General features: G+C 42.9%; 1 protein-coding gene across 1 annotated transcript in view; it reads left to right on the forward strand.

The window, feature by feature from the left end:
* The first annotated feature begins 1,667 nt into the window (after positions 1-1,667).
* Positions 1,668-11,767, forward strand: part of LOC125034092 (ribosome-binding protein 1-like) — an 11,507-nt gene continuing 1,407 nt past the window's right edge. Inside the window, exons 1-3 of the mRNA XM_047625734.1 lie at positions 1,668-1,730; positions 11,254-11,403; positions 11,497-11,753. Of these exons, the coding sequence (XP_047481690.1) occupies positions 1,668-1,730; positions 11,254-11,403; positions 11,497-11,753 (470 nt within the window). The remainder of the gene's footprint in view (positions 1,731-11,253; positions 11,404-11,496; positions 11,754-11,767) is intronic.

Consider the following 11,767-nt stretch of genomic DNA (forward strand, 5'->3'; position numbering starts at 1 on the left):
TTCCATTTTATTTATTGGTTAGCATCATTGTTTGTTTATTTCGGTTTTCCAATCACTGTAGTCTGATTGAGAGAGAGAGAGAGGGGTATGTAAATAAATGGCTTGCAGATGAGGTTTTTCTCTATCTCTATCTCTATCTCTATCTCTATCTCTATCTCTATCTCTATCTCTATCTCTACATCTCTATCTCTATCTCTATCTCTATCTCTATCTCTCTATCTCTATCTCTATCTCTATCTCTATCTCTATCTCTATCTCTCTCGCTCTCTCTCTCTCTCTCTCTCTTTCTCTTTCTCTTTCTCTTTCTCTTTCTCTCTCTCTCTTTCTCTCTATCTCTCTTTCTTTCTCTCTATCTCTCTCTCTCTCTCTCTCTCTCTCTCTCTCTCTCTCTCTCTCTCTCTCTCTCTCTCTCTCTCTCTCTCTCTCTCTCTCTCTCTCTCTCTCTCTCTCCCTCTCTCTCTCTCTCTTTTTCTCTCTCTCCCTCTCTCTCACTTTCTCGTTCTTTCTTTCTCTCCCTCTCTCTCTCTCTCTCTCTCTTGCAACTGCATTCCATCCCTTTTGACGCATTCCTTAGACCATAATTAGACGTCATCTGTTTCCGAACTCACCAAGACATTCAATGTGAAATCTACAGAGAAAAGACGCCTGTTTATTTAACTGATCTAGTTATATTTCGGTGAAAAAAAAAATGGCGCCTATGCCTTGGATATTTCTTCGACTTGATTCCTACAGACCATTTATCTATATCTATATCCATGTCTATATCTATATCTATCAACAATTGTATCTATACCTATCTATCAACCAAGCCCCCCCCCCCCGAATCCCCCTCAAGTGAGAGGAAAGACTTATGGGGGGGAGGGAAGGGGAGAAGGGGGAGGGGGAAGGAGGAAAGTGGAAGAGGAGGAGAAAAGTGGAAGAGGAGGTGAAAAGGCATGGTAGGCGAGGGGAAAAGTGGCAGGGATGAAGGGAAGAGTCGAAGGGAGATGGAAGATGACCCCAGAACCAAGTAAGTGTGGAGAAGGGGGTAGGGGAAGGGAAAAGGAACGGAAGGGGAGGGGGGAAGAAGGGGAATGCGTCGTGGATCATTTGCAGTGGCCACGCCTTCAGTCATATGTACACGCACCACTCACTCTTGATCTCCCGCAGGATTGCGCTTATCATAATGTCCCTGCGTGCCCTCTGCTCCCATCTACAACATCATAATGTTCCTGCGTGCCCTCTGCCCCCATCTACAACAGCTTTTATCTCCCGAGGGTGAGGATGCCCTCCACTCGCCCAGAGGCTACGCGCATAGAAAACGCGCTCGCTGGAGGAACATAGAAAACGTGCCTGCTTCATTCTTTGTATTTTATTTTTTTAAATGTTTTATTGATCATTACCTTTATCACCACTCTCATAGGTAGCACAGATTTGCATCGACTCTTCAATTGCAAAATTGCAATTGCAATGTTACAAATTATAAAATTGTCAACATTTAAAAAATACGAAATTGTAGAATTAAAAAAAAAACGCAGGTTTACACTAACTTACCTTCCGCTGGATCTTGCACTCAACACAGCTCATAATCGTGATGCTCTTCAAAAAATATTTCAATATTATAATGCAGTTATAAAAGTCGCCTTGAAGCCTTGGGTGATAACGTGTACTGATTTGGTGACGTAACGATGCCTATCCAGCAAAATTCCCTTGTTAAATCCGTGCCCACCTCATCTGCTGGGGCCATTAACGTGCTATAGTTGATTTACTCGGACTAGAATTACCATATTTAGACAGAAAATTTCATGAAATATGAACAACACTAAATTCGTTATTATCGGTGACATGCAGCTTTTGTATAAAATTGCCAAGCTTTCATTTCTGTCGGTATGTATACTGTCCTCTTCCTCATCTTCTTATCTTTTATATGTTACTCGATAAACAATCACGCATTCCTTAGACCATAATTATACGTCATCTGTTTCCGAAATCTACAGAGAAAAGACGCCTGTTTATTGAACTGATCTCGTTATATTTCGGTGAAAAAAAATGGCGCCTATGCCTTGGATATTTCGTCGACTTGATTCCTACAGACCATCGACTTCTTATAGTGTTTGAAAAAATCACTGGAAAGCACTAAAATGACATCAAATAATAGAAAGCGAGCAAGCTGGTTTCTTCTCGTTGATTTAAGACCATAATCATTAGCATGCATAGATGCTTGTGGGTCTTTTTTCAGTGAAATGAGATATTGAAGCATGGCTTGCATTTTCTGACTGGCTTTGCGCGAGTTATCTGTGATTGTGTAATTTTGTGTTAAGGTGGAACATCTTATCATTATCATCATTATCACTGTTATAATTAGTCTGTTATTACTAGTTGTGGCAATCGTTATATAACATTTATAGTGGTAGTATTCTCATTTTCATCACTATTATCATCACCAACCAAAATTATTATCATTATCATCTTCGCATATATAATTATCATCGTCACCACCATCATCATTATCGTCTCCTTATCATCATCATCACCTCATATTCACCATTATCATCATCACCAAATTATCATCATCATTATAATCTTTGTATTCATTATCATCATCACCACCTCCATTACTCTCCTCCTCCTCATCATCAGCAGCAGCATCTCTCTTTCTCCTCCTCCTCCTCTTCTCCTCCTCCTCCTCCTCCTCTCTCTCTCTCTCTCCGTCTCTATATCCTCTGTCTCCCCCCCCCCCCTCTCTCTCTCTCTCTCTTTCTATATATATATACTCTCTCAAGTTACATGCTAATTGGCGCTCTACACAACAAAATTCCTAATTAGAAATAAGAAAAGAAAGGGTGCCCGATTTACCCATCACCAACTGACACCCCACTTCCTTTAATAATAAATGAACGATGTTTTGCGGAAAAAATTTCGGTAACCGACCTCAGGTGGTTTCTTGGCGCCACGCTGTCTGTCGACGCTCGCTACAGAGGGATTTCAGTCGCTTTCTGGTTGTTTTGTATTCTTTCTCTCCCTCTCTTGCTCTCTCTGTCTTTAACTCTCTATTTCTCTGCTTAAGTAGCATAGCCAATCTTTACTAAGCAGACAGAAAAACAGACACAGACACAGACAGACGGAAAGACAAACACAGAGACAGAGAGAGAGACAGAAAGGCAGACACAGAGACAGACAGACAGAAAAACAGTCACAGATATTGAAGGACAGAAAGGTAAACACAGATACAGACAGAAAGGCAGACACAGAGACAGACAGACAGACAGACAGAAAGGCAGACACAGAGATAGACAGACAAAAAGACAAACACAGAGACAGACAGGCAGAAAGATAGTCACAGAGACAGACAGAGAGGAAAGCACACACACACAGACAGACAGACACAGAGACAGTTTTGAGAGAAACAGAAAGAAAGATAGACACAGAGACAGACAGACAGAGAGATAGACACAGAGACAGACAGACGGAAAGGCAGACACAGAGACGGACAGACTGAAAGGTAGACACAGAGTCAGACAGACACACAGAAAGATAGACATATAGGCAGACAGACAGAAAGATAGACAGAGAGATAGATGCATAGAAACACAGACACTGAGACAGGCAGACAGAAAGATAGACACAGAAATAGAAAGACAGAAAGACAGACACTGAGGCAGACAGACAGAAAGATAGACAGACAGAAAGACAGAAAGACAGACAGAGACAGGCAGATAGAAAGATAGGCACAAAGATAGCAAGCAGGAAGGCAGACAGGAGAGGAACAAAGAGAGATATAGACACAGAGATAGACAGACAGAAAGATAGACACAGAGATAGACAGACAGAAAGACAGACAAAGAGACAAACAGAGAGGAAGGCAGACACACACAGACAGTCAGATGGAAAGACAGACACAGAGAGAAACAGAGAGAAAGCTAGACATAGAGATAGACAGAAAGATAGACACAGAGACTTACAGACATGAAAGCAGACAGAGACAGACAGACAGACAGATAGAAAGGTAGACAAAGAGAGAAACAGAGAGAGAGATAGATACAGAGACAGACAGACAGAAAGACAGACACATAAAAATACAGACAGAAAGACAGACACAGAGACAGACAGAGAGGAAGGCTGACACACACAGACAGGTAGATAAAAAGGCAGACACAGAGATAAAGATAGATACAGAGACAGACAGACTGAAAGAGAGATACAGAGACAGACAGACAGACGGAAAGGCAGACACAGAGACGGACAGACTGAAAGGTAGACACAGAGACAGACAGATAGAAAGACAGGCACAAAGATAGACAGACAGATAGACAGATAGTAAGACAGACACAGAGACAGACAAACAGAAAGATAGACACAGAGATAGGAAGACAGAAAGACAGACACAGAGACTGACAGACAGGAGGGCAGACAGAGACAGACAGATGGAAAGACAGACACAGTGAGAAACAGAAAGAAAGATAGACACAGAGACAGACAGAAGGAAGGTAGAGAGAGACAGACAGATAGAAAGGTAGACACAGAGAGAAATAGACACAGAGACAGACACACAGAAAGACAGACACAGAGAGAAACAGAGAGAAAGATAGACACAAAGACAGACAGAAGGAAGGTAGACAGAGACAGACAGATAGAAAGGTAGACACAGAGAGAAACAGAGAGAAAAATAGACACAGAGACAGACAGACAGAAATATACACAAAGAAAAATACAGACAGGAAGACAGACACAAAGACAGACAGAGGGGAATGCAGACACACACAGACAGACAGATAGAAAGGCAGACACAGAGAGAAACAGAGTGAAAGATAGACACAGAGACAGACAGACAGAAAGACAGACACAGAGAGAAACAGAGAGAAAGATAGACACACAGACAGACAGACAGAAACACAGACACACAGAGAAACAAAGAGAAAGATAGACACAGAGACAGACAGACAGAAAGAAACACAGACACACAGAGAAACAGACAGAAAGATAGACACAGAGACAGACAGACAGAAAGACAAACACAGAGACAGAGAGACAGAAACATAGGCACAGAAATAGACAGACAGAAAGACAGACACAGAGATAGACAGATAGAAAGACAAACACAGAGAAAGACAGACAGAATGAAAGGCAGAAACAGAGAGAAAGATAGACACAGAGACAGACAGACAGAAGAACAGACACAGAGATAGACAGATAGAAAGACAAACACAGAAAAAGACAGACAGGAAGGCAGACACACACAGAAAACTTCTTTTAAGTTTTAATATCAAAAAGAAAGAATAATATTTTTTCTGTGTCTTCGTCAAATCAATTGCCTGTGTGTGTGTGTGTGTGTGCGCGCGCGTGTGTGTGTTCAGGGTGTGTATGTGCGCACTCGCGCATGTGTGTTTAGGGTGTGTGTGTGTGTGTGTGTGTGTGTGTGTGTGTGTGTGTGTGTGTGTGTGTGCATATGTATGTGTGTGTGTGTGTGTGTGTGTGTGTGTGTGTGTGTGTGTGTGTGTGTGTGTGTTTATGTGTCTATATTTGTGTGTGTGCATATGAATATGTGTGTGTACGCGCGTGTGCGTGTTTCTGTGTGTTTATGTATGTGTGTGTGTGTGTGCGTGTTTATGTGTGTATGTCTGTGCATGTGCACATTATATATGTCCGTTTACATGTGTACGGGCACATGCGTTTGCGCTACATATGTATGTGTGTCTGCACGCGCGCGTGTGTGTTTGTGTGTGTGTTTGTGTATGTGTGTGTGTGTGTGTGTGTGTGTGTGTGTGTGCTTACGTATGTATTTGGGTGTGTGTGTGTGTGTGTGTGTGTGTGTGTGTGTGTGCATATACATGTGGATGTGTGTGTGTATGTGCGCGCGCGCGTGTTTGTGTTTGTGTGTGCTCGTGAGTGTCCTTGTATGTGTTTTTGTGTGTATGTGCGTGCGTGTGTGTTTGTGTGTGTGTTTGTGTGTGTGTGATTGTGTGTATGCGCGCGCGCGCGTGTGTGTTTGTGTGTATTTGTGTGTGTGTGTGTGTATGCGTGTGTTTGTACGCACGCGCGCGCGTGTGTGTGTATGTGCGTGTATGTCTGTGTGTACATGTGCACATTACATATGTCCGTTTGCGTGTGTACGTGCACGTACGTATGTTTGCGTAAGTGATTACCGAGCGTCATAAGAATTTCACACGATTATGATTTATTACGATTATTACCTTCATCACTCTCAGCCACAGCACAGGTTTGTATCGACTCTTCCATCACAAATGCAGTGTTACAAATTACAAAATTATCAAAATTACAAATTTACAGGTTTGCACTAAATTCTCATCCACTCTATCATGCACGCAAAGCAGTTCATCTGTTCAATGTTTTAATATAGTTATTTTCTCGATAAAAGTCGCCTTGAATCCATGAGTGATGACCTGTACTGTTTTGGTGACGTAACTAACACGGTCTAAGCCTATCTCGCAAAATTCCTCTGTTTATTCCGTGTCTACTTCATCTGTTGGCTGCTATTGACGTGTCATAGTTGATTTCCACGGACTAAAATCACCACAATTAGACAGGAAATTTCATGATATATGAATAACACTAAATTCGTTATTATCGACGACACGCAGCTTTTCTGTAGAATTGCCAAGCTTTCAATTCTGTCGGTATGTATACTGTCCTCTTCCTCATCTCCTTATTTTTTATCTGTTTCTCGATAAACATGTATCGTCATCTTTGGTTGTTTTCACTCACTTCCTTCTCAAGTTCAGGTTTGCTTTTCTAGCAGGTTGAAACGCGGTGTCTTTTCCCGTAGACTTTTTATGAACCCCATGAAATGCATGCTGATCATCATTGTTTAAATACTCCCATACACGCACACACGCACGCACTCACAGAAACACACACACATACACACACACACACATACACACACACACACACACACACTTATCACACACAAACACATACACACAGATACACATACAAATCTGTCACACAAAGCAATCCTTTGGTCATTTTGAGAAAAGTAAACAACTCGACTTGGTTACTCCAACATCAACAATTCTCCATTTCACTCCAGAAGTTCTCTCTTCTCTCACCGGATGCAACATTCCGACCCTGCTTGTTGCAACAGGATTTCATCCTTTTTGCTATAAGAAAAAAATATTGACGCATTCCTTAATCCACAATTAGACGTCATCTGCTTCCAAATTCACCAAGATATTCCATTTAAAACCCATCGAGAAAAGACGCCTGTTTATCGTACTGATCTAGTTTCATTTCGGCGAAAAACAAAATGGCGCCTTTGCCTTGGTTATTCCGTCGACTTGATTCCCACAGAACATCGACTTCGTATTTTGTTTTAAATAATAATTAGATTGCTGTGAAATGACATCAAATAATGGAAAGCGAGCAAATTGTTTTTTCTCGTTGATTTATTACAAAGTTGCCATAATCATTAGCATGCATTGATGTTTATGCATTCTTTTTTCAGTGATATGAAATACTGAAAAATGACTTGCGTTTTCTGACTGACTGTTTTCCCGCGTTATCTATGGAGGGATATTATCTTTATCCTTTTTCTGTTAGTACTAGTGGTGGCACTCGTCATATCAAAAATCACAGTAGTAGTATTCTCATTTTCATCACCATTATCATCACCAAAATTATCATCATTATCATCTTTGCATTCATTATCATCATCGACACGTCCATTACCCTCCTCCTCATCATCATCATCATCACCATAAACATCATCATCACCATTACATCCTCTTCTTCGTTCTCCTCTTCATCATCATCATCACTACTCCCTCTTCCTCCTCCTCCTCCTCTCTCTCTCTCTCTCTCTCTCTATATATATATATATATATATATATATATATATATAAATATATATACATATATAACTATATGTATATATATTCTCTCTCTCTCTCTCTCTCTCTCTCTCTCTCTCTCTCTCTCTCTCTCTTTCTCTCTTTCTCTCTCTCTCTCTCTCTCTCTCTCTCTGCACGTGTGTGTATGCGTGTATATATATATGCCCGTGACTGCATATGTTTGCGTACCTTTGCACATATTTGTCAGCATCTTCATTATACATATTATCTGTTAACTGGTGATCGAATTCAAAATAAAAAATACAAAGGGTAACCGATTTACCCATCACCAACCACCACCGCACTTACGTTCTGGGAATAAAAAAATAAAAAAGTGACTTCCATCAACAATTAATAAGCGATGTTTTGCGGAGAAAATTTCGGAATCCGACATCGGGTGGTTCCTTGGCGCCACGTTGTCTGGCGACGCTCGCTGCCTAGGGATTTCAGTCGCTTTCCGGTGTTATTTTATTTTATTTATTCATTTGTATCATTGTTTGTTTATTGCGGTTCCCCAGCATTGCGACAGAGAGAAAATAAAAGTTTGTAGATGAGGTCTCTCTCTCTCTCTCTCTCTCTCTCTCTCTCTCTCTCTCTCTCTCTCTCTCTCTCTCTCTCTCTCTCTCTCTCTCTCTCTCTCTCTCTCTCTCTCTCTCTCTCTCTCTCTCTCTCTCTCACTCTCTCTCTCTCTCTCTCTCTCTCTCTCTCTCTCTCTCTCTCTCTCTCTCACTCTCTCTCTCTCTCTCTCTCTCTCTCTCTCTCACTCTCTCTCACTCTCTCTCTCTCACTCTCTCTCCTCATAAATTACGCCTGACCTTTCGGTTTTGTGCTCCAGGTGTGTGCAGTTTCATGTGGCATACGATGGACATCCACGCACATGTGTACTTAAGCCCTTACATGAACCCGTTTGTAATAATGATAAACATGTTAGTTTTTCATAATAATAAGGATAACGATAAATAGATAAATAAATTTAAAAAAAAAAAAATAACAATACAAGAAACCAATCACCAATCGACACCGCACTTAATTTTTTGGAATAAGAAAAATAAATAAATAAATAAATAAGAAGAAAATTACGGAATCCGACATCGGGTGGTTCCTTGGCACCACGCTGTCTGGCGACGCTCGTAGACACAGATACAGACAGACAGAAAAAAGACATAGAGACAGACAGACAAAAAGATAGACGAAGAAACAGGCAGACAGAAAGATAGACACAGAGACAGACAGACAGAAATACAGACACAGAGACAGAAAGACAGACGTAGAGACAGACTGAAACACAGATAAAGATGCAGACAGACAAAAAGACAAACACAGAGACAGACACACAGAAAGATAGACACAAAGACAGATAAACATAGAGGCAGACAGACAGAGAGAGAGAGAGACAGAAAGATAGACAGAGAGATAGACGGATAGAAAAACAGACACTGAGACAGACTGACAGAAAGACAGACACAGAGACAGACAGACAGAAAAATAGACATAGAGACAGACAAACAGAAATAAAGACAGACACAGAGACAAAAGACAGATACAGAGACAGACAGACAGAGAGACAGACACAGAGACAAAAGACAGATACAGAGACAGACAGACAAAGAGACAGACACAGACACAGAGACAGACAAATCGAAAGACAGACACAGATATAGGCAAATCGAAAGACAGACACAGAAACAGACATTTTGGGAATAAGAAAAATAGTGACTTTCATCAACAATTAATGGACGATGTTTTGCGGAGAAAATTTCAGAATTCGACATCGGGTGGTTCCTTGGCGCCACGCTGTCTGGCGACGCTCGCTGCCGAGGGATTTCAGTCGCTTTCCGGTATTTTTGTGTTATTTCTTTTTATTTATTCATTAGAACCATTGTTTGTTTATATCGGTTTTCCAAACATTGAAATGTGATACAGACAGAGAGGAGCATGTGACTTGTAAATGAGGTCTTTCTCTCACTCTCCGCATTTTATTCCTTTTGCCACAAGAAAAAAATATATATTGACGCATTCCTTAGGACACAATTAGACTTAGGCGTCATCTGCTTCCAAACTCAACAAAATATTCCATTTCAAATCCATTAAGAAAAGTCGTCTGTTTATTGTACTGACCTAGTTCTATTTCGGCGAAAAACAAAATGGCGCCTATGCCTTGGTTATTCCGTCGACTTGATTCCCACAGACCGTCGACTTCCTTTATTGTTTGAAAAAAAATCACTGCAATTACGTCAAATAATGGAAAGCGAGCAAGCTGGTTTCTTCGTTGATTTAAGACAAAGATGCCATGATCATCAGCACGGAGACAGACAGTAGGACAGACACAGACAGAAAGACAGACACAGAGACAGACAGACAGAAAGATAGACATAGAGGCAGACAGACAGAGAGTCAGAGACAGACAGACAGAAAGATAAACACAGAGACAGACAGACACAGACAGACACATAAACAGACAGACAGAAAGGGAGACAAATAGAAAAGCAGACTGAGAGACAGACAGACAGAAAGATAGACATAGAGGCAGACAAACAGAAAGTCAGAGACACAAAGACAAACAGAAAGAAAGACAGAGACAGGCAGACAGAAAGATAGACAGAAAGGCAGACACACAGATAAACAGACAAAAAGACAGACACAAATAGACAGAAAAAACAGACACATGGACAGACAAACAGGAGAAACAGACACAGAGCCAGACAAACAGAAAGACAGACACAGAGTTTTATCGTTCGTGTCTTAATATATGTTTTAAAGGTTTAATGAATCCACATGCTTTCCATACCTTCCGACACTTTTAACGAAAGGCATAAGTTCTAACAGACCAGTTAAAGGTGTAGTGAACCTAGTAAAGAAAAGCAACGCTAAATCGTGTATCATTTTTTTTGTTTACATTCTCGCACCAAACACATACACTCATACTCACACATACATACACTTACACACTATCTCTCAGTTCCTTCCACTCTTCCATACACTTTGTCATTTCTTCTTTACATAGAAAGAAACGTCCCAATGCGCCAATTAAATGGATAGTGGCAGCGCGCGGTTCTTTCACACTTAGCGAGATTTAATCGTATGCAAGTTGCTACAGAAGCTGGGGACTGGCGGGAGAGGAGGGGGGGGGGGTCGTGGAAGGGAGGAACGGCCAGGAGAGGGGCACGGGGGGCATGGAAGAGGGGTAGAAGAGGTTGAAAGTTGACCTTACACTAAGGAGTGACACGGTGCCGCTTACCAAGCCAGGGCAGGCTAGGGCCGGGCAGGCCAGGCCAGGCCAGGGCAGGCTAGGGCAGGCCTGGGCAGGGTAGGTCAGGCTAGGGAAGGATAGGTAAGGCCAGGCCGGAGCAGGGCAGGTCAGGCCAGGCCAGAGCAGACAGCAGAGCAGCCAGGTACCAGGCCAGGCCAGGACAGGTAGAGCCAGCCAGCAAGCAGCAGGGAGCAGGAACCAAGGAGACCAGGCAGGCAGCAGGCAGGGCAACAGTGGGCACCAGGCCAGTACAGGACCTATGAGGACAGGCCCGGCAGCCAGGCCGGGCAGGGCAGGGCTACAGAGCCAGGCAGCCAGGGCAAGGTAGGCTAGGCCATGGAGACAGGCGGGCAGGCAGGCCGGGCAGGGCAGGGCAAGCCAAGGTAGGCCAGGGCAAGCCAGGGCAAACCAGGGTAGGCCAGAGCAGCCTATGGCAGGACAGGCCCGGGCAGGCCAGGCCGGGGCAGGGCAGGGCAAGCCAAGGTAGGCCAGGGCAGGCCAGGGCAAACCAGGGTAGGCCAGAGCAGCCTATGGCAGGACAGGCCCGGGCAGGCCAGGCCGGGGCAGGGCAGGGCAAGCCAAGGAGGCAGGCAGCGCAAACCAGGTAGGCCAGAGCAGCCTATGGCAGGACAGGCCCGGGCAGGCCAGGCCGGGGCAGGGCAGGGCAAGCCAAGGTAGGCCAGGGCAT

The sequence above is a fragment of the Penaeus chinensis genome, chromosome 17, assembly GCF_019202785.1.
Source record: "Penaeus chinensis breed Huanghai No. 1 chromosome 17, ASM1920278v2, whole genome shotgun sequence".
In the NCBI taxonomy this organism is placed as follows: Eukaryota; Metazoa; Arthropoda; class Malacostraca; order Decapoda; family Penaeidae; genus Penaeus; species Penaeus chinensis.